The following is a 23,747-nucleotide window of genomic DNA, read 5'->3' as shown; positions in this document are numbered from 1 at the left end:
TCTTTACTGTCATGTTCTCATGTCCAGTGGTGACTCATCCGGCTGGTTTCTCATGGACCCCTTGTGTGGGATCCTATGTAAAACATCTCTGGCAAGCACATAAGCACCTCACGTGGCTGGTAAACACGTTGTAATGTAGTGTATGTATCTATACTTCTTTCTTTTTTCCCTTTCTCTTTTTCCTGTCTGACACTGTTCAGTTTTGTTCTTGTGTTCTGAAAACCATTGACAAATAAAATATTGGCGGGAAAAAACATGGGTCCAGACCATATTATGAACCTGCTGTCCACAAAAGTACATACATGGATGAACGTAAAAACATAATATCATTTGGCGTTCATGTGCAGATTACATTAGCAGTTCAGTTCAGTTGGCACAAACACGTGGAAGTGTGAAGGGAAGGGGTCTCGGGGAAACCCCGGACTCGGCCGTAATGATGAACCCCACCTCCAAAAGGTGTCGCCCCGCCACGCCTACAGAACCGAGAATCCTCCCATCCTACCAGAGTCATGCACCACAGACTGGGCCAGATGGTAGTTTTATATTTTCCTCTTCCTGTTTTCCTTATTCCTTGGCTTCCTCCAAACATACAGTACTACCCACTGCAGCTTTAATCACAAAGTGCAATCTCAACAGACAGGTTCAACAACAATTGGGTCATTTCTTTTGATATATTATTTTTATTGACACACTTTTCATGACATAAACCAGACATAAAACAATCCCCAAAAAATACAACAAAAACACACACCTGTGGGGGTAAGTTCCTCTATCAAGGACACAAGTCGCATAACAATGTGCCAACCTTTCGAGTTGACTCAGTCCGTGGCTTACACATATTCATATATTCACCACACATCATCTCCATTGTTGCGTATGCGTATTTGAGCGTAGACACATTCTTGTCAACGCAACTCAAGGAACAATATATACAGACAGAAACGTCTTACTTAAACCACAGATTCCCCTATAGCAGTGGTTCCAAAAGTGGCGGTCGGAACTGCCCAGGGGGGTCGCGGGACACCCTGGGTGGGTCGCGAGATGATCTCCACAATGTGTGAAATTGGCCTAAATAATGTGTGAACTACAGAATGTGTGAAATACAATTGAAAAAATATTAAAGCTGCATTCAGTGATGTTTTTTGTGTTAAAATAAGTGTTAAATGGCTCTATATTCTGACAGCAATCACTGAAATAGAGTGTTTGGTCAGTAACTTGGAACCCCCAACCCCCCACTGTCCTCTATGTCTCTCCTGTAGCCCTGCAGGCAGGGCGGACGTATCTCTGCAACCGTAACTCGTAGAGACTCACGGATGGCGGCATTGGATTCAGGGTGATATATATAAATATATATTTATAAATATATCACCCTGTATATAATACATACATATATATATATACATACATATAGTCCTTTAAAGGCATCGCGATCATCTGACCTTCCGTTTCCCAGAAAATGTCAACATTGCCCTAGATGATCAGATTAGATCCTGGAGCACCTTACTGTATGCAAGTACTGTATGTTAACAGAAGTATTTGCTAAGTAATGCATTCATTATCTTAATACCGTTCACTCACAACTGGTTCATAGATTGCGGTGATTACGGCGAAACACGAGGCATCTCAAGTGCCATTTGTTTTTCACATTCCTCCACTCTTTCTCCTCCTGTCTTTTGGTAGTCTGTCCTCTCTGTGATTCTCCTCCCTCCACGCCTCCTCTCTGTCTTGAGACAGCTTGGGTTGAGAACTCTGCTGCGGGATGACTTCATTACAAAGCAACCGGGGGAATGGAGAGAGAGGTAAAAGAGGGATGGAACAGATAAGTGGCAGTCTGGTTATAGAGCTGTCTTTCTTTTGATGCCTTCATCTCATCCCTCTGCTCTTGTCCTTCTTCACTTATAGAGATACTCGGGCATTAAATAGAGAGACGCCTCCTCCTGGGTACGACGGTGCGCTCCTTTCATATAGAAGGAATTAGCAGAAAGCGATGTGGAGTTCATCTTGTACTTGTACATTTTTATTATTGATATTATACTGGATACTGTGTATATGGTATGTGCGTTAGAGAGAGGGAGAGAGAGAGAGATTTCAGAATGAGAGTGAGGAAGTAAGGAAGGGGCAAAGCAGAAACTGGATCTCGCACATGCTCAGATGTTGTGTCTGCCACGTGTGCATGTACGCGGTGTTTGCGTTTGATATTCCGCTTAACGAACATTCGTGTGTTTCTGCAATGATGAGATTCAGCCACAGCTCCCTCAAGGAAACTTGAAACATGATGCAACCGAAGATCAAACGATTGTGCTTACTCTAACGTTTTGATGTTTTTTTGTCCATGAGCTGTCTACACACCAGAGTTACAGCATAGAGATGCCAGCTTGTACTTCTCAAAGTTTAGTTTTCCACTATGTTTGTTTGTCCTTCCTGTGCTCGTCTGTCTCTGTCTCTATGCCCACCCCTCCCCTCCCCTCCACCCCCGCCCCTCCCGAGGCGTTGTTATTAATGAAAGATAATAGGCTAGTAGAAGAAGAGATGTGTAAAGCTCAGCCCATTAGACTCTGAAGCAGTCATCCCAGCATCATTTAACTGACTTTAATTGAATCCCAACAGGCAGAGGCAGCTCTATGAAGTCAGCCTTTAGCCTTTGGTGTGTGTGTGTGTGTGTGTGTGTGTATGCACTTCACGCACATGCGTGAAGTCAGTGCACGTGTGCGTATGTGTGTTTGCGTGTCATTGTTGTGGAGTTGTAGGGATTTATGGTTGCTTACTACAGTAGTGTTGTGGAGTTGTAGGGGTTTATGGTTGCTTACTACAGTAGTGTTGTGGAGTTGTAGGGGTTTATGGTTGCTTACTACAGTAGTGTTGTGGAGTTGTAGGGGTTATGGGTGCTTACTACAGTAGTGTTGTGGAGTTGTAGGGGTTATGGGTGCTTACTACAGTAGTGTTGTGGAGTTGTAGGGGTTTATGGGTGCTTACTACAGTAGTGTTGTGGAGTTGTAGGGGTTTATGGGTGCTTACTACAGTAGTGTTGTGGAGTTGTAGGGCTTATGGTTGCTTACTACAGTAGTGTTGTGGAGTTGTAGGGGTTATGGTTGCTTACTACAGTAGTGTTGTGGAGTTGTAGGGGTTTATGGGTGCTTACTGCAGTAGTGTTGTGGAGTTGTAGGGGTTGCTTACTACAGTAGTGTTGTGGAGTTGTAGGGGTTATGGGTGCTTACTACAGTAGTGTTGTGGAGTTGTAGGGGTTATGGGTGCTTACTACAGTAGTGTTGTGGAGTTGTAGGGGTTATGGGTGCTTACTACAGTAGTGTTGTGGAGTTGTAGGGGTTATGGTTGCTTACTGCAGTAGTGTTGTGGAGTTGTAGGGGTTATGGTTGCTTACTACAGTAGTGTTGTGGAGTTGTAGGGGTTATGGGTGCTTACTACAGTAGTGTTGTGGAGTTGTAGGGGTTATGGGTGCTTACTACAGTAGTGTTGTGGAGTTGTAGGGGTTATGGGTGCTTACTGCAGTAGTGTTGTGGAGTTGTAGGAGTTATGGGTGCTTACTGCAGTAGTGTTGTGGAGTTGTATGGGTTATGGGTGCTTACTACAGTAGTGTTGTGGAGTTGTAGGGGTTATGGTTGCTTACTACAGTAGTGTTGTGGAGTTGTAGGGGTTATGGGTGCTTACTACAGTAGTGTTGTGGAGTTGTAGGGGGTTATGGGTGCTTACTACAGTAGTGTTGTGGAGTTGTAGGGGTTTATGGGTGCTTACTACAGTAGTGTTGTGGAGTTGTAGGGGTTATGGGTGCTTACTACAGTAGTGTTGTGGAGTTGTAGGGGTTATGGGTGCTTACTACAGTAGTGTTGTGGAGTTGTAGGGGTTTATGGGTGCTTACTACAGTAGTGTTGTGGAGTTGTAGGGGTTATGGGTGCTTACTACAGTAGTGTTGTGGAGTTGTAGGGGTTTATGGTTGCTTACTACAGTAGTGTTGTGGAGTTGTAGGGGTTATGGTGCTTACTACAGTAGTGTTGTGGAGTTGTAGGGGTTTATGGGTGCTTACTACAGTAGTGTTGTGGAGTTGTAGGGGTTATGGGTGCTTACTACAGTAGTGTTGTGGAGTTGTAGGGTTTATGGGTGCTTACTGCAGTAGTGTTGTGGAGTTGTAGGGGTTTATGGGTGCTTACTACAGTAGTGTTGTGGAGTTGTAGGGGTTATGGGTGCTTACTACAGTAGTGTTGTGGAGTTGTAGGGGTTATGGGTGCTTACTACAGCAGTGTTGTGGAGTTGTAGGGGTTATGGGTGCTTACTACAGTAGTGTTGTGGAGTTGTAGGGGTTTATTGGTGCTTACTGTAGTAGTGTTGTGGAGTTGTAGGGGTTATGGGTGCTTACTACAGTAGTGTTGTGGAGTTGTAGGGGTTTATGGGTGCTTACTACAGTAGTGTTGTGGAGTTGTAGGGTTTATGGGTGCTTACTACAGTAGTGTTGTGGAGTTGTAGGGGTTTATGGGTGCTTACTACAGTAGTGTTGTGGAGTTGTAGGGTTTATGGGTGCTTACTGCAGTAGTGTTGTGGAGTTGTAGGGGTTTGTGACGGGAACGCATATAACGTGCCCTGAAGCCGCCATCTTCGGGGAGCCGAGTTCTCCCTGCAGCTTGGATATGGCTCGGCCATTTTGCACTGATGTGAGCCCCCATTTTTAATATAGGCTTCATAAGCAGGCCTCTGATACCTTCATAATTTAGTCATTTTTGCATAGTGGACTAATGAGGTAAATACTGTATATACCGTAAATTCCGGACTATAAGCCGCGGCTTTTTTCCCGTTTTTTGGCCTTTTTTGCCCCCTGCGGCTTATATAACGGTGCGTCTTATCTATGGATTTTTTCCAAAAAAAAAAAAAAATCTCTCTTTTTTTAGCACTCTTTCTAACTATAAATCCACTTCTGTTTTAATTTCCTCTCTTGCCCTCTTTTAACAACATAACATAACATAACACAACACAGGTAAGCAGAAAGAAAAAGACGAAGCAATCACGCCATGAATGAGGAAATGACTCACCTGCTGGAGGCTGGAGATACACGCTTGGGCTAAACTTTTACTCCGTGAAACACTATCGATTAAGTCCGACATCGCTCAGAGGTTTTGAGCAGCTTGAAAACAAGTTTGAAAACGTGCAGAAGTCCATCCACTCACTCACTAAAGAAACTAAGGCAACCGTGAACAGAGTTTATAATGCGGAAAAGCGGATCCGCGCACTGGAGGACAAAAACAACACAGTGAGTCCGAAAATGGATAAAATGCAAAATCGAAACCCTGCACACGCAGGTTGATGACTTAATCAGCAGGAGTAAAAGAAATAACATTCGCCTGATCAATGTAAAAGAGGAGCTGAGATCGGTGACATGGACGCTTTCGTGGCAAAATCCTGTGTTACATCCTGGACCTGAAGGAAGGCGAGAAACCACCAGAGGTGGACAGGGCACACCGGGCGCCTCGGCCACGTCCAGACCCCGGCCTGCCACCGAGGGCCATCTTCATCTGCCTACTCCGCTGGCCCGACCGTCAACTCATCCTCCAGGCTGCGGGGAAGAAGCCCCTCACCTGGGAGGGTACGCGCTTTTTCGTCCGGGCAGGACCTCTCCGCGTTGGTGCAACAGAAACGCGCAACATACAACAGCATCATCGAGTCAATGGATATCGCTTTGGCGTACTGTACCCAGCGAGACTCGTCATAACCAGACCGGACTATCTTTAGCACTCTTTCTAACTATAAATCCACTTCTGTTTTAATTTCCTCTCTTGCCCTCTTTTCACCACACCGCGGACACTGTGTGCCCAGCGGCGGAACAAGAGCTCAAAGTGAAACTGCCGAATATCTTTTGAGTTGGACTGGTCAATAGTACTGTGAGTAACTAAAATAAAAAAATAAAAAACGGAATTCTCTCTTCTTTAGCACTCTTTCTAACTATAAATCCACTTCTGTTTTAATTTCCTCTCTTGCCCTCTTTTCACCACACCGCGGACACTGTGTGCACTGTAAAAAAAACAAAAAATACCACAATGTGTGATTTTGTCTGGGGATTAGTGACCTGACTTTTGTTTTGTTGAAATGTTAATAAATGGGAGCTTCCCCAAACAGCGATCTCTTTCCCGACATTCCTCTCTGTGCACGAACCCTTTCATATGGTAATTAAACATCAAAACACCCGCGGCTTATAGACCGGTGCGGCTTATAGAAGAAAAAAATAGTCACCTTTGAAGGTGCGGCTTATAGACCGGTGCGTCTTATAGTCCGGAATTTACGGTAATTTAACCCTTTTGATTATTATGCCAGTCTTTGATTTTGGTCAAAGCTCAAGTTTCCATCGGTATAGGAAAGAGATTTGGACTGCTTCATGCATCTGTTTTAGGCGATGGAAAGCCTACTCCATGCCAGTGGTGAGTCATTCGAATGACTCGGCACTGGCGGAGGTGGAGCATCAATGTATCTCATCCGAACAATTGAGTAACTCGTCCAAACGACTGATCATGTCATTTTTTATTCTTTATTTATTTTTACATTGCCTTTCAAGGCTTCCATAGAAAACGCACAGACTCCATAGAAAAAAAGTACTCAAGTACTTATTAAGCTGCGTTCACACCGACCTATTAAAGTTTTTCGCTGGCATCGAGTTTACATACAAAGTCAATGCAAACGAGCGATTGAGCGTATATCCGCCCGGGAGAAAAATCGCTGGGCGTCCGAGCGACAGAGAGAGAGCGATAGGGAGAGATGAAATATCCCCGAGAAATATCCCCGAGATGAAATATCCCAACTCGAGCGAAATTACGCTGGCATCAGTCGCTCGCTGTTCAACGCTGATTGGCTGCCGTGTGAGAGTGAGTCAAAGATCACACTGGCTTGGAACAAACCACTGGTTTATTGTGTGGCAACAAACCGCATTGACAGCTCATTGACAGGCTGACAGCTGACATGAAGTGAAGTCTGTACTACCGGTATGGAGCTCGCGTTAGGAGCACGCTGATAGGCTTAGCTTGTAAACAACTACGGTGGCTCGTAGTGGACAAACATCATGACATTGCGTAACGTTATAGCCCCCAGATGTCCGTCAATTATTGTGCCTCTTGACGAGCGATTTAAACACAGCGACAGAGCGATTCCAAAGGGTTGAATTGAGCGACAGAGAGAAAAATAAATATCTCGAACACAGCTTTAGCAGCTCTGACTTTGCAGTAATGATGTGGACTTTTGGGATCTGCAAAGACTGTGTATAACTCTTCCATTGCTCGTTCAGTCATTACTCAACACTAAAGCTAATGTTTCACCTTTCCCTAAAATGGTTATTAACGAGGGGAAGACATTTACACTAAATAAAGCCAACAGTCCAACAGTGTGCAATTGTGCATGCTGCCAGTGGAATAGCAACAAAGAATACCAGGTAACTATCCACTGCCAGTGTCTACAGTATAACATACCAATGATATATTTACAACACCCTTGGAAGGTGGTAGGGATTCAGTGTCTTGCTCAAGGGCACTTCGTCAGGGCAGATGCTTGCTGACAAAATGGTCATGTATGTTGATGTGTTCTCCCTCTGTGTCTCCCTGTGTTCCAGCTGGGAGGTGTTGCGCTTCCTCCTGTCAAACCTGCGCTGGTGGATGGAGGAGTATCGCTTTGATGGTTTCAGATTTGATGGAGTCACCTCCATGCTCTATCACCATCATGGCATAGGTAATAAAGATACCGTTGTTTGTCTGGGTTTGTGTGTGTGTGTGTGTGTGTGTGGGGGGGGGGGGGGGGTAGTTTAGATTGATTAAATAGATACATTGTGAATGTTGAAAACACAGAAGATGTTGTTTGTACATCTTGAGTATAAACATTTGATTAAAGGCCGGCTTTCCTGATTTTCAACCATATTTGTGTCATTACAATGTCAGTACCGTAAATTCCGGACTATAAGCCGCGGCTTTTTTCCCGTTTTTTGGCCTTTTTTGCCCCCTGCGGCTTATATAACGGTGCGTCTTATCTATGGATTTTTTCCAAAAAAAAAAAAAAATCTCTCTTTTTTAGCACTCTTTCTAACTATAAATCCACTTCTGTTTTAATTTCCTCTCTTGCCCTCTTTTAACAACATAACATAACATAACATAACACAACACAGGTAAGCAGAAAGAAAAAGACGAAGCAATCACGCCATGAATGAGGAAATGACTCACCTGCTGGAGGCTGGAGATACACGCTTGGGCTAAACTTTTACTCCGTGAAACACTATCGATTAAGTCCGACATCGCTCAGAGGTTTTGAGCAGCTTGAAAACAAGTTTGAAAACGTGCAGAAGTCCATCCACTCACTCACTAAAGAAACTAAGGCAACCGTGAACAGAGTTTATAATGCGGAAAAGCGCATCCGCGCACTGGAGGACAAAAACAACACAGTGAGTCCGAAAATGGATCAAATGCAAAATCGAAACCCTGCACACGCAGGTTGATGACTTAATCAGCAGGAGTAAAAGAAATAACATTCGCCTGATCAATGTAAAAGAGGAGCTGAGATTGGTGACATGGACGCTTTCGTGGCAAAATCCTGTGTTACATCCTGGACCTGAAGGAAGGCGAGAAACCACCAGAGGTGGACAGGGCACACCGGGCGCCTCGGCCACGTCCAGACCCCGGCCTGCCACCGAGGGCCATCTTCATCTGCCTACTCCGCTGGCCCGACCGTCAACTCATCCTCCAGGCTGCGGGGAAGAAGCCCCTCACCTGGGAGGGTACGCGCTTTTTCAGGACCTCTCCGCGTTGGTGCAACAGAAACGCGCAACATACAACAGCATCATCGAGTCAATGGATATCGCTTTGGCGTACTGTACCCAGCGAGACTCGTCATAACCAGACCGGACTATCTTTAGCACTCTTTCTAACTATAAATCCACTTCTGTTTTAATTTCCTCTCTTGCCCTCTTTTCACCACACCGCGGACACTGTGTGCCCAGCGGCGGAACAAGAGCTCAAAGTGAAACTGCCGAATATCTTTTGAGTTGGACTGGTCAATAGTACTGTGAGTAACTAAAATAAAAAATAAAAAAACGGAATTCTCTCTTCTTTAGCACTCTTTCTAACTATAAATCCACTTCTGTTTTAATTTCCTCTCTTGCCCTCTTTTCACCACACCGCGGACACTGTGTGCACTGTAAAAAAAACAAAAAATACCACAATGTGTGATTTTGTCTGGGGATTAGTGACCTGACTTTTGTTTTGTTGAAATGTTAATAAATGGGAGCTTCCCCAAACAGCCATCTTCCCGACAATCCCCTCTGTGCACGAAGCCTTACATATGGTAATTAAACGTCAAAACACCCGCGGCTTATAGACCGGTGCGGCTTATAGAAGAAAAAAATAGTCACCTTTGAAGGTGCGGCTTATAGACCGGTGCGTCTTATAGTCCGGAATTTACGGTAGTTGGATTAGATAAGCAGCCTTTACCTCCCCTCACTCAACCCTCCTCGCTGATCTCCCTTATCTCTCACATATTTAGTGGCCGCTCTGACGCGTTTTACGTCACGAGCAGTGTACCAGACTTGCGGAAGACGAGCAGCTTTAAACTACAAGTGTTGTGGGGGTGTGCCGCCATGGTTCCACCTCTAGAGGTCCTCCACGCCCCTTCACAGCTCCTGAAGCAAAACAAAAGGCAGCCATCTTTTTTCACCGCATAGCCTAGGCTAGCTAATGTTAGCTCCCCTAGCTCCTTGCAAAGAACCATTGGAAAGCTCGTCAAATTTTACATCTAGTAGAAGGTGCGTTGAAGTTATGAAATCAACGCTGAGCAATGTACCCTTTTTTACATGAAATAGTTACAACATCAGATGCTCATAACTCCTAGGAAAATGCCTTAAACTGCATGAAACTTTGTGCGTGAAGACATCTCCCGACATATATACTTCGGTTTAAATTTGGTGCAATTTGGAGCCAAAAAAATAAATATTCTTCTTCTTCTTCTACTATTATTTTATGTCGATGCCTTCTTCTTCTTCTTTGAGTTTTATGGCGGTTGGCAAACATATATATGTGCATTACCGCCACCTACTGGAGTTTGATATCAGCCAAATGCTTGAGGGGTGGGCGTGGACTTAGAAAACCACGAGCCCAGTGCATTGTGGGAAGTGGAGGATTTCTGCACCTCGCACCCGCCACTCCCCCCCCACCCCACCCCACCCCACAGAGTGTATTTTCTTTGATTTATCAGGCTATGAACAACCGATTCGAAAAATTTAAACGGATTCTAGGGCTGTCACTTTTCATTCGAAATTCGAATGCAACTTCGAATGTGGGGGAGGGGTTCGTGTTCGATATGTAAATTGACTGTTCGATTTTTTTTTTTTTTTTTTTTTTTTTTTTAATGAACCAAAATTAACCAACTGCTGCTTGCTGGTAATGTTAATCCCATGTCAGAAAAAGTCTCCAGATTTGTCGCGTTAGTCTCTTCTGAGAAAGATTGTCTCCAGGGTCTGAAAAGTTGTCTCGAGTTGGATGCAGCCAAGTTTGTGAGGCAGTGTTGTGACTGTGAGCGTCCAAGCTAACACGTCGGGCTGATGCCCGGTGGCCTGCAGTGGGTTGCACCAGCTGTGCGTAAGTTGAAACGTAAGCTAGTTTGAACGTAAAGTCTCACTAAGTCCGAGTTTACGCACTACTAAAAATATTTGGGTTGCACCAAGTGAAATAGTTACAACGTAGGCATAAGTTAGAACTTAAAATTTAGTCCTCCGTAAAATAGCAGTTGGCACGGATTGCAACTTGGCACCGTGGCGCATCGTTGTTTTGCGTCCGCAACGCGCTCTCCATGATAAATTACACCCTTTGATATTTATGACTCACGCTTTTGTTTCCCACAAGCTGCAGCACTGCATACAAATTAAAATAACCGCAACAATTTAGTGAGGCAGGATGGTGGTATAGCCTACAATACTGATGAAGAGCTCACAGATAAATGTTAACAGTAATATGAACCTAAACGAACGTTACTCAATAACGTTCTCATTTGATTAGTGTTGATGAAATATGAAAGCACTAATTTGCGGTGGACAACATCTCCTGTTTTCACTCCACTTACTTAAACAACCGTAAATAAACACAGTTTCCACCGTGCTTTTCACTGATTGGTCACCTACACGTCATTGTCTGCGACACTATTTTGGTTAGTATGGACTTTAGGGTCTACTAGTTAAGATGTACCTTACGTCTCCGTGGTGCAACCAAACAAAGACACAACTTTAGTGTCAAACTAACTAGTTTGAACGTAGCAGTTAGTGTGGACTTTACACCCTAACTTAACACCTTGAGTGCCATGGACGAGATATCTCGTCTTACATAATCCGACCGTTGAGTGCCAAAGACGAGATATCTCGTCTTACATAAACATTTTTTTTTTTTGACGGTGGGACATCAATCAACCCCTTTTACGTCTTCTATATCAATATTGGAGGAAGAGAATGTGTATAATCTATTTTACCGACCACTAAGTGGCGACAGTTCTCTCCCAAGACAGAGAGAAAGCCACAGCCACGGGTCCGCTGCAGAAAGCCAGTCTAATTTTCAAGGAAATGGCTTCGATTTCACACACACACACACACACACACACACACACACACACTCGAGTACCTTTGCGCATAAATAAGACCAGAATCGCAAAAGCTTCTTCAAAGCTCTCAGCCGACACCTCAAGAAACGAACGAGCCAGTTTTTACAGTCCAGACTGCCCGAAAGCGGCCGCGGAGCCTCCTCCCTCCGCAGCACAGACGGAGGGAGGAGTTTGGAGACACACACACACTCTCTCTCTCTCTCTCTCTCTCTAGTCCCGAGAGAGAGAGAGAGGAGAGAGAGAGAGAGAGAGAGAGAGGAGAGAGAGAGAGAGAGAGAGAGAGAGAGAGCACACAGAGTGGGAGACAGACACGCTGTGGGGGCAAAGAACGGACAGAGATCTCTTCCTCTCAGAGCCGCGGAGCAACGCGCGAACACACACACACACACACACACACACACACACACAATACAGTATACAGACTTGCCCAAGGGCACCCATAATCACAGGCAGGTGACTGTTCTGCCTGTTTGATTGAATTTCACAAAACTGCGATTATCTCAGCTTCCTGTCTCAGACGCTAAAACCATGCTGTACTCAACGGCTAATATCTACATAACTACTAACTCTGCAAACTAACTCTTTTAGACAGAGAAAGCACACATTCTATTAGTTCTTTTTAGATGATTGGTGTTCACGAAGTCTTAACAGAAAAGAATCCTCGGCTCTTGTAAAATGAGCCAGAATCCTCAAAAAAAACCCTGGCACAACTTACCTACAGGATTGAAAAAACGGCTGGCACTCAATGTGTTAAGACAGAACTTACGTTCAGCTGGTGCAACAGGCTGCTGGACTGATTTTTTTTTTTTTTTTTTTTTTTTTTTTTTTTTTTAACACATTCACTGCCAGCCGTTTTTTTTTTACTGTAGGTAGGTTCTGCCAGAGGGTTTTTTTGAGGATTCTGGCTCATCTTTCAAGACCCGAGGATTCTTTTCTGCTAAGATTTTGTGAACACACAATATCTCAAAAGAACTAATAGAATGTGTGCTTTCTCTGTCTAAAAGAGTTAGTTTGTAGAGTTAGTAGTTATGTAAGCATTAGCAGTTGAATACAGCATGGTTTCAGCGTCTGGAAAATTATTCTGAGATAAACGGCTTTTTGTGAAATTCGATAGAACAGTCACTTTAACCATTCATTTTTGGCATCAGTAAGACGTCAGACATCTAAACAATAGTTTTGAACAGTAATTTCCTCCATAACAGCAGGAAACACCCCTCTGCTTCAAACTCCTCCCTCCGTGTGTGTTCTTCTTGGCTGCAGCGGGCATGTCACAAGCTCGTTGCTGTTGCTGCTGTAACCTCGCGTCACCAGGCTCACTGCTTCTGCTGCTGCTGCCTGTCTGCTGGCGGCCGCTCGGCAAGTCTGGATATGGGCTCGCTCGTTTCTTGTGATTTCGGTTGAGAGCTTTGATGAAGCTTTTGCGATTCTGGTTTTATTTATGCTGCGTGTTTCAAAGTGTGTTCCACCCGTAATCTATTATGCAAATTTGCAATCCCGCACCGCCAGCAATCAGCGCGAAAACGAAAGCGTTTTCGCCAATCCATTTTCATGAGAATGGCTTCCTCAAACTGCTTTTTGCTTGCCTTCCTCTAGTCTGGGAGAGCACTGTCGCCACTTAGTGGGTCCGTGGAATGGGTTGTACACGTTCGCTGGCTTCAATATTTTTATAGGAGACGTGGGGAGCGTTGATCCACGTCCCACCGTCAAATTTTTTTTTTTTTTTTTTAAGCCGAGATATCTCGTCATTGGCAGTGAACCGTTGGATTCTGTAAGCCGAGATATCTCGTCAATGGCAGTGAACGTGTTAATTAACCAAAAAACTTTGAATATATTCGAACGAATTTCGGGCAATTAAAGTTCGTTCGAATTTTATTTTGGGAAAAAGTGACAGCCCTAACGGATTCCAACTCCATAGGTGCGTTACATTAAATAAATCTTCATATTCACCACGGTAAAGCCATCCTTTAAGCCAAGCCTTCTTTCCCAAGTTCACCTATTACTTGTGTTTGTTGTCGTGCTCTGACTGCTGTCACACACTGACCAGTCTTTTCTTTATCCTTCCCACACACTAGAGGATAAAAGGCCCCATTTAATGCCCGATTCCCCTCGGGGGGCGTGGCCCGATTCGAGGCTGGTCTCAACCGATTTTTTGTCAAAATAATTGTCAAGTGTGTGGTGTCAATAAGATTATTGTAATGCTCCCGATTGAATCGGAGCCCGCCCGATCTCGAATCGGGCATATCAAACATGTTTGATATTTACGATGGCTGTCTCCCGACGGAACCCGAAATAGCCAATGAGAGCGAGCAGACCGGGGACGCGTCGACGTATCATACCCGGATGTTAATGCAGCGCTCACAACAAACGTCTCCCCAGCATCGTCACAGCAGCTTAAAACAGGGTGGACAGCGGCGGATGGCTCTCCAAACATGTGCCGAGCGGTTTGTTTTGTTTGCTTCAAGGGAGCAGATATGCTGTAATTTGAGTTCTCAGACAGGACGTTATTTTAGCTCATTTTGCGAGGGTGTCCGCCTGCTTGTAGTGGACCCGCCGCTCGGTGCATGTTTGGAGAGCCATCTGCTGTTGTCTGTGGGAAAAAATTGCGGTTTTGTGCGATATAAACAGCCTACAGTCTAGTTGCTGGAATCGCTGTGAGTCGGTACTTCAAACGGCTGGTGTGTGGTCTCGCAGTCTGGCCGAATCGTCTGGTGTGTGCGTTCAGGCGATTTTAATGTTAAAATCTGATGAAATTGTCCTTATGTCTGCTGTGGTCTCTCATGTTTTTAAAATCGGTTAAGATTTGAAAATCCTCTAGTGTGTAGGCAGCATTAATAGCTTACTTAGTAGCCTATCCTTATGACTTTTCATCAAGGCTACGCGCCCATCTACCCAAGGCAAGTCTGTATGTTTATCCACAGGCAATTTAAAGCAGAACTAAACCCCTGGTCTGAGCTTAGCTCCGTTCACTGGAGAATTAAAAAAAATGCACCTCCCCCGCTCCCCTCCCCAGCCTGAGACGATGCTGGCGCATGTGCTGTGTCATTTGGCCAGTGCGAGCTCAGGGGCTGTCTCCCATGGAGCTACTCGCTGTTTTGCTCCTGTAGGATGTGCGAATCTTCATATTCACCACGGTAAAGCCATCCTTTAAGCCAAGCCTTCTTTCCCAAGTTCACCTATTACTTGTGTTTGTTGTCGTGCTCTGACTGCTGTCACACACTGACCAGTCTTTTCTTTATGCTTCCCACACACTAGAGGATAAAAGGCCCCATTTAATGCCCGATTCCCCTTGGGGGGCGTGGCCCGATTCGAGGCTGGTCTCAACCGATTTTTTTGTCAAAATAATTGTCAAGTGTGTGGTGTCAATAAGATTATTGTAATGCTCCCGATTGAATCGGACCCCGCCCGATCTCGAATCGGGCATATCAAACATTCACTGTCCCGCAGCGGGTCATGTGGCCTGTGGGGGCTTCGCCCAGCCCACCCGTGGCTTTTAATCTCCCCCCCCGCCCCCCCCCCCAAGGATATTGGATTGAGTGGTAAGTTCTGAAAATATGCGTCTGTTTTATTCTAGCTATTGGGTTTTCGTCTACCCACCCAAGATGAGTCGTCAAAGAAACTCAACTGAAAACGTGGGTTTCAACCAGTAGAGGGCAGGCTCTATGCATGAAAATGATAAAGTATGTATAATTCAAATATTTTCCACTAAAATGTTGAGATTTCGACCAGAATCCATCAACAACACTACTCAACATTTAACACGTTCACTGCCAATGACGTGTTAATACGTCAAAAAAAATCCAACGGTTGACTGCCAATGACGTGTTAATACGTCAAAAAAATGATTTTTTTTTTTTGACCGTGGGATGTGCATCTAACCCTTTTACATCTCTTATATAAATATTGGAGCCACCGAACGTGTACAACCCATTCCACCGACCCACTAAGTGGCGACAGTGCTCTCCCAGACTACAAAAAGCAGAGCCAAAACTGCAGGGGAACGCGCGATGAAACCATTCTCATACTGTAGAATGGATTGGCGAAAACGCTTTCGCTGTCGCGCTGATTGCTGGCGGTGAGGGATTGCAAATTTGCATAATAGATTACGGGTGGAACACACTTTGAAACACGCAGCATAAATAAGACCAGAATCGCAAAAGCTTCATCAAAGCTCTCAACCGAAACTCCAAGAAACGAGCGAGCCCATCCAGACTTGCCGAGCGGCCGCCAGCAGACAGGCACAGCAGCAAAGCAGTGAGCCTGGTGACGCGAGGTTACAGCAGCAACAGAAACGAGCTTGTGACACGCCCGCTGCAGCCAAGAAGAACACACACGGAGGGAGGAGTTTGAAGGAGAGGGGTGTTTCCTGCTGTTATGGAGGAAATTACTGTTCAAAACTATTGTTTAGATGTCTGACGTCTTACTGATGCCAAAAATGAATGGTTAAAGTGACTGTTCTATCGAATTTCACAAAAAGCCATTTATCTCAGAATAAATTTTCAGACGCTGAAACCATGCTGTATTCAAGTGCTAATGCCTACATAACTACTAACTCTACAAACTAACTCTTTTAGACAGAGAAAGCACACATTCTATTAGTTCTTTTTAGATATTTTGTGTTCACAAAATCTTAGCAGAAAATAATCCTCAGGTCTTGAAAGATGAGCCAGAATCCTCAAAAAACCCCTCTGGCAGAAGCTACCTACAGTAAAAAAAAAAAACAGCTGGCAGTGAATGTGTTAAGCTGAAAAAAGAAACAAGGCTAGGTGGAAACCTAGCATAGGGCCAGCGCAGAAAAGCGTTGACAACCCTGTTCGCTGTAGCTGTTAGTGGCAAAAATATGAAGGATACTTGTCAAACATATTTCATTGTAGGATGGTGTTGGTGTAGGCTACACCTTAAAATCAAATAGCCTACGTGTTTGATTTTAAGATATTTTTTACCGCAAAAATAAACCCCTGTTTAGCCCAAGGTTTTTGTGTCTTTTAATCAATCACCTAAATATCATATTCTCTTAAATGTATTATATGATCTAATTTGATATCTTATAATGTATAATATATCATCTATATATTGATCAGTGCTGTAGCTACATTACTGATGTAAAATGTTATTTTCGGGGTAAAAAAAAATAAATCTAAGAAAATATTGAATTCTAGAAAATCTGGCCCTCACAAACACAAAAAGGAAACGTCATCATGCAATCAAATCTGTTTGAAAAGTCTGTATGTGATTGATGTAATTATGTATTAGAAAACATTCACTTTAGTAAACATAACCAACCCCCCCCCCCCCTCCATTAGCCGGAGAAGGCATTGTCTGTGTCGCCTAGTCCAGTGGTTCTCAAATGGGGGTCCGTGGCACTTTGCAAGGGGGTCCGCGGAAAGTTTTCAGGAAAATAAAAATAACTTTTTTGTTGTTGCAAAAGCTTCATAGTTCAATGAAAATATTGTATGCTTTAAATCTAAAATGGTTCATGGATTATATTCTAATCTAACAAACCTATCAATTAAAAAGTCAAGCACGTTACCGTGGAAACAATTAAGCTTAGCCCAAAATCACAAATCAGAATGAGGACGTCCCCGGTATATTTTCTATCTTGTAAGGGGTCCTTGGCTGAAAAACATTTGAGAACCTCTGGCCTAATCGGTTCAAAATGTCGGATTAGCTGTGTGTTGGAATGTCAGTTCTTTGCAAGTTCTTTGGCAACAGCTGAGGAGGCGCGATGCGCTGGATGCGAGGCAGTGTTGGATAGGTACTTTACAACCTGGATTATTTTGGACCAGAAAACATCACACTGGTGAGTAAAGTAAAGCTGGAAAGTGGAAACAGTTTGCCAAATGCTCTGGAAGGAGTCACGTTTCCTGCATTTCCTTGGCTATACCGCAGCGTGCCACCCAAAGGCTCAGGCTACATCGGATTGTTGTGCAGATGACCAGATCGGCTCGCAGATCGGCATGCAAATAGAGTGGACATGTAGGCTCTACGGGGTGGCGCTAGCGCTGGCCCAAAAAATATATCGATTTTAGTAGAGCCCGACCGATATTATCGGCCCGCCGATATTATCGGCCGATATTGGCGGTTATCGATATATCGGTATCGGTAAAAAAAAAAAAAAAAAAATCGTCAGATTTTTTTTTTTTTTTTTTTTTTTTTTTTTTTTTATTATATATATATATATAAGTTATAGACAGCATGGACAGCATGTTGTGTATATTTGATATTTTTTCTTAACTATTTGTTCTATTGTGTTTTTGTATTTCTAGTTATTTATAATTATTAAATTCCCAGTTAAGTTTACTGTTTCATTGCATTGAGTTTATTAATAAGCTGTAAAATATCCTGCCTACATCACATATTTCAATTCATGTCAACTCAATCATATCTTTGTCAAGTGTTTGATATTTGAGGGTTGCTGATGTGGTGCCTCCTCTGGTCGTTAACTCATTGAATGCCATGGACGGACATGTTCGTCATTTCAATTAGTAACGTAGAGTGCCAAGGACGGACATGTTCGTCAATTGCGTTTTTTGACGGTGGGGCGTCGATCAAAGCCTTCTGCCTCTCCTGTACAAATATTATAGCTATTGGAGGTCTATAACCTATTTTACAGAACCCTTAGGTGGCGACAGTGCTCTCCAGGTTAACAGAAAGGCAGAGAAAAACAGAGAATAAGTCATTGAGGAAACGGAAATCACATCGCATCCGTATGCATCGATATGCATGAAGCGTTTTAACGTTAGATGTGCCTGCAACAGGCAGCAGCCAATCTGCTCCCACAATTGAGGTCCTCCACTGCTGCGACAGCCCATTCGCATGATCATCGTTATTATTCTCAACTGGAAGCATACAGTAGTAGCCGGTGACAAACACACGCGGAAAAAGCTGGATGTCGCCGCGCACCCTTCACAGTGCAGTCAGAGCAAACTCAGCAGAGAGCCACCTCCCATACAGGGAGGAGTGTGCAGTTGAGGCGAGGCGAGGCGGGGCGGGGGGGGGGGGGGGGGGGGAGAGCAGCACACAGCCACACAACACCCAGACAGACCCAGGCAGCAGGACAGGGTTGGCAAACGCAAGCCAGAATATCCGATGCCCACCAGCAGCAAGAAGCTGCAACCAGCACGCACGCAGGGGCCAGCTAAAATAACCATATATATATGGTTGCAGCTAAAAATATTATTCTGCCAAACAAAATTCCCTGGCCTAAACTGTTTTATTGAAGGAAATTATTTTTGAGGTGTGACTACATTAGAAAAGATTAGCTTCAGAGTCAGTGATGTGCTTGAAATGTTTAATTTCACAAAAGGCCAATTATCTCAGCTTCTAGGAAAAAATTACTGTTTTTGGATGAATCAAGCTATCTTCTCCGGCTCATAACTAAAGAACGGAAAATGGGATCAATAAACTTTTTTTTGCAGATGATAGAATAGAGTCTCATCGTTCTTTGTGTGTGTTCAGTGTTTACAGAGTAATATCACACAATATTCTGTGGGCCTCGAGAAATCACTGAAAACGCTCTGAAACTCTGGCACTGGGAGCGTCCGTTCTCCAAAAGTGGCTGGCACTCAATGAGTTAAGGGCGCCTGTTCGGAGGGAGGGGAACTCGTTGGAATATCGTGATCCTCCCACGTGCTATGTCCTACCGGTGAAGCTTCCCCTGTCAGGTGAAAAGAAGCGGCTGGCTAACTGCCCATGTGGAAGCATGGAGCCAGTTTTCGGCTCTCCCCAGATCGGCAGAGGGTGGAGCAGCAACCAGGATAAATAAATAAAAAATTAGCACTAATGGGGGATTAGCACTAATGGGGGATAAACATTTGATGATAAAAACAAAAATAAAATAAAATAAAAATATCGGCCGATATTATCGGTATCGGTAATTTTTTATTCCCTAAAATCGGTATCGGTATCGGTTTCAAAAATCCCATATCGGTCGGGCTCTAGATTTTAGGGTTTAGTTACCCTTTAACAACCGTAACGAAAGTCAGTTCAAGTTCAAGTTGGAGTTCAAGTGTGCTCTGCCAGAGTGAAAAATAAGACGCAAATAATGAAACCTAATGGAGTCAACAAAATCAGTAAGATATCAGAAGGCAATTGGTAGAGCGCGAACCTCCGCCAACGCTGAACAATTGTCAGCTTGTAAAGCTACAGCCTCTGTAATGCTTTATGTTGTAAAGCTGCAGCCTCTGTAATGCTTTATGTTGTAAAGCTACAGCCTCTGTAATGCTTTATGTTGTAAAGCTGCAGCCTCTGTAACGCTTTATGTTGTAAAGCTGCAGCCTCTGTAACACTTTATGTTGTAAAGCTGCAGCCTCTGTAACACTTTATGGTGTAAAGCTGCAGCTTTTGTAACGCTTTATGTTGTAAAGCTGCATCCTCTGTAACACTTTATGTTGTAAAGCTGCAGCTTTTGTAACGCTTTATGTTGTAAAGCTGCAGCCTCTGTAACGCTTTATGTTGTAAAGCTGCAGCCTCTGTAACGCTTTATGTTGTAAAGTAATGTAATGTAATGTAAGTAAAGCCTACCCCAATGTTCAAGCAGGTTTTTAGCTCTATTGGCCCTAGTTTGGTCACTATTATTAACAGATCCCTAGTCTCTGGCTCTGTCCCAACCTACTTCAAGGAGGCAGTTGTTCAGCCCCTTCTTAAGAAGCCAAACCTCGACCCCTCCCAAACTAATAATTATAGACCCATCTCTAAGCTGCCCTTTATCTCAAAGGTGTTAGAGAGAGTGGTAGCTAACCAGCTCACCACCTATCTGACAGACCACAACATCGCAGACAGATTCCAATCCGGTTTCCGAAAACACCATTCCACCGAAACTGCCCTTCTCAGAGTATCCAATGACATCATGATGGCCTCTGACTCAGGGAAATGCACTGTCCTGGTCCTGTTAGATCTCAGTGCAGCGTTTGACACGGTGGACCACGGAATCCTGCTCGGCAGACTAAAGGAGTGGGTCGGCATCTCGGGCAGTGCCCTAAAATGGTTTGCCTCCTACCTTAAGGAGAGGTGTTTCTCCGTGGCTGTCGGCCCTTTCAAATCTGACTCCGTCCCCCTCTCGTGCGGCGTTCCCCAGGGATCCGTGCTTGCGCCGTTCCTCTTCGCTCTTTACTTGCTCCCCCTAGGCTTCCTCATCAGTCAGTTTAAGGGTGTTTCTTATCACTGCTTTGCTGACGATATCCAGCTCTATTTTTCGTTTAAGCCCGATAAAATTGAGGAACTGAGCACCCTATTGGAGTGTCTGTCCGCCATTCAAAACTGGATGGGCAGCAACTTCCTACAATTAAATGCGACAAAAACGGAAGTGCTGATTGTAGCTGCCGAAAACATCTCCAAAAAAATAGCCTCACACTTAGGGTCCCTTAAGGACAACGTGCGCCCTCACCTGAGGAACCTGGGTGTCATATTTGACCAGTCCATGCACCTAGACAAGCACATAAAATCTGTGACCCGCACCTGCTTCTTCCACCTTAGAAATATTGCCAAACTCCGGACCATTGTTTCACATGCCGAACTGGAAATATCCATCCATGCATTCATTTCATCTAGACTAGACTACTGTAACTCCCTTTATTCATATCTCAATAAATCATCCGTGGTTAAACTCCAGCTGATCCAAAATGCTGCTGCCAGACTCCTCACCAGGTCAAAAAAGTCATGCCATATCACCCCCATCCTAGCCTCACTGCACTGGCTCCCGGTACAGCACAGGATCCATTTCAAAATCCTTGTATTTGCATTCAGATCCCTCCATGGCCAAGCCTCCGCCTATATCTCTGACCTCATCCACCCCTATGCAGCCAGCCGGTCTCTGAGGTCATCCAACCAAGAGCTCCTGGTCGTGCCCAGCACCAGGCTAAAAACAAAAGGCGACAGAGCCTTCGAAGTGACAGCCCCGAAGCTCTGGAATGCCCTCCCCCCTGATCTGAGAGCCGCTCGCTCTGAGCTCTCGTTTAAAAAACTATTAAAGACCCACCTGTTTAGACAGGCCTTTTAGTCATTCCTAGCCATTGTTTTTACCTGTTCATGCTCTGTGTATGTTCTTATGTTTTTGCCTTTTTCTTGTATTATTCCTGCACTTATATTTCTGTGTTGCTATTTTAATGTGTAAAGCACTCTGTGCATTCGTGCTGGGAAGGGTGCTATATAAATAAAATTTTACTTACTTACTTAAAGCTGCAGCCTCTGTAATGCTTTATGTTGTAAAGCTGCAGCTTTTGTAACACTTTATGTTGTAAAGCTGCAGCCTCTGTAACGCTTTATGTTGTAAAGCTGCAGCCTCTGTAATGCTTTATGTTGTAAAGCTGCAGCCTCTGTAATGCTTTATGTTGTAAAGCTGCAGCCTCTGTAACGCTTTATGTTGTAAAGCTGCAGCCTCTGTAACGATTGATGTTGTAAAGCTGCACCCTCTGTAACACTTTATGTTGTAAAGCTGCAGCCTCTGTAACGCTTTATGTTGTAAAGCTGCAGCCTCTGTAACGCTTTATGTTGTAAAGCTGCAGCCTCTGTAACGCTTTATGTTGTAAAGCTTCAGCCTCTGTAACGCTTTATGTTGTAAAGCTGCAGCCTCTGTAATGCTTTATGTTGTAAAGCTGCAGCCTCTGTAATGCTTTATGCTGTAAAGCTTCAGCCTCTGTAACGCTTTATGTTGTAAAGCTGCAGCCTCTGTAATGCTTTGTTGTAAAACTGCAGCCTCTGTAATGCTTTATGTTGTAAAGCTGCAGCCTCTGTAATGCTTTATGTTGTAAAGCTGCAGCCTCTGTAATGCTTTATGGTGTAAAGCTGCAGCCTCTGTAATGCTTTATGCTGTAAAGCTTCAGCCTCTGTAATGCTTTATGTTGTAAAGCTGCAGCCTCTGTAATGCTTTATGTTGTAAAGCTGCAGCCTCTGTAATGCTTTATGCTGTAAAGCTTCAGCCTCTGTAATGCTTTATGTTGTAAAGCTGCAGCCTCTGTAACACTTTATGTTGTAAAGCTTCAGCCTCTGTAATGCTTTATGTTGTAAAGCTGCAGCCTCTCTAACACTTTATGTTGTAAAGCTGCAGCCTCTGTAACGCTTTATGTTGTAAAGATGCAGCTTTTGTAACGCTTTATGTTGTAAAGCTGCAGCCTCTGTAACGCTTTGTGTTGTAAAGCTGCAGCTTTTGTAACGCTTTATGTTGTAAAGCTGCAGCCTCTGTAACGCTTTATGTTGTAAAGCTGCAGCCTCTGTAACGATTGATGTTGTAAAGCTGCACCCTCTGTAATGCTTTATGTTGTAAAGCTGCAGCCTCTGTAACGCTTTATGTTGTAAAGCTGCAGCTTTTGTAATGCTTTATGTTGTAAAGCTGCAGCCTCTGTAACGCTTTATGTTGTAAAGCTGCAGCATCTGTAATGCTTTATGTTGTAAAGCTGCATCCTCTGTAATGCTTTATGTTGTAAAGCTGCAGCTTTTGTAACGCTTTATGTTGTAAAGCTGCAGCCTCTGTAACGCTTTATGTTGTAAAGCTGCAGCCTCTGTAATGCTTTATGTTGTAAAGCTGCAGCCTCTGTAATGCGTTATGTTGTAAAGCTGCAGCCTCTATAACGCTTTATGTTGTAAAGCTGCAGCCTCTGTAACGATTGATGTTGTAAAGCTGCACCCTCTGTAACGCTTTATGTTGTAAAGCTGCAGCCTCTAACGCTTTATGTTGTAAAGCTGCAGCTTTTGTAACGCTTTATGTTGTAAAGCTGCAGCCTCTGTAACGCTTTATGTTGTAAAGCTGCAGCCTCTGTAACGCTTTATGTTGTAAAGCTTCAGCCTCTAACGCTTTATGTTGTAAAGCTGCAGCCTCTGTAACGCTTTATGTTGTAAAGCTGCAGCCTCTGTAATGCTTTATGCTGTAAAGCTTCAGCCTCTGTAACGCTTTATGTTGTAAAGCTGCAGCCTCTGTAATGCTTTATGTTGTAAAGCTGCAGCCTCTGTAATGCTTTATGTTGTAAAGCTGCAGCCTCTGTAATGCTTTATGTTGTAAAGCTGCAGCCTCTGTAATGCTTTATGCTGTAAAACTTCAGCCTCTGTAATGCTTTATGTTGTAAAGCTGCAGCCTCTGTAATGCTTTATGTTGTAAAGCTGCAGCCTCTGTAATGCTTTATGCTGTAAAGCTTCAGCCTCTGTAATGC

At 44.0% G+C, this 23,747-nt stretch overlaps 1 protein-coding gene across 1 annotated transcript in view; it reads left to right on the top strand.

Moving 5' to 3' along the window:
- gbe1a (glucan (1,4-alpha-), branching enzyme 1a) overlaps positions 1-23,747 on the top strand; it is a 308,612-nt gene that overhangs the window by 174,525 nt on the left and 110,340 nt on the right. Inside the window, exon 8 of the mRNA XM_083635195.1 lies at positions 7,595-7,710. Coding sequence (XP_083491321.1) covers positions 7,595-7,710 — 116 coding nt within the window. The remainder of the gene's footprint in view (positions 1-7,594; positions 7,711-23,747) is intronic.

Source organism: Poromitra crassiceps (assembly GCF_964638095.1).
Source record: "Poromitra crassiceps genome assembly, chromosome: 1".
NCBI lineage: Eukaryota > Metazoa > Chordata > Actinopteri > Beryciformes > Melamphaidae > Poromitra > Poromitra crassiceps.
This window is presented reverse-complemented; position numbering and strand designations above follow the sequence as displayed.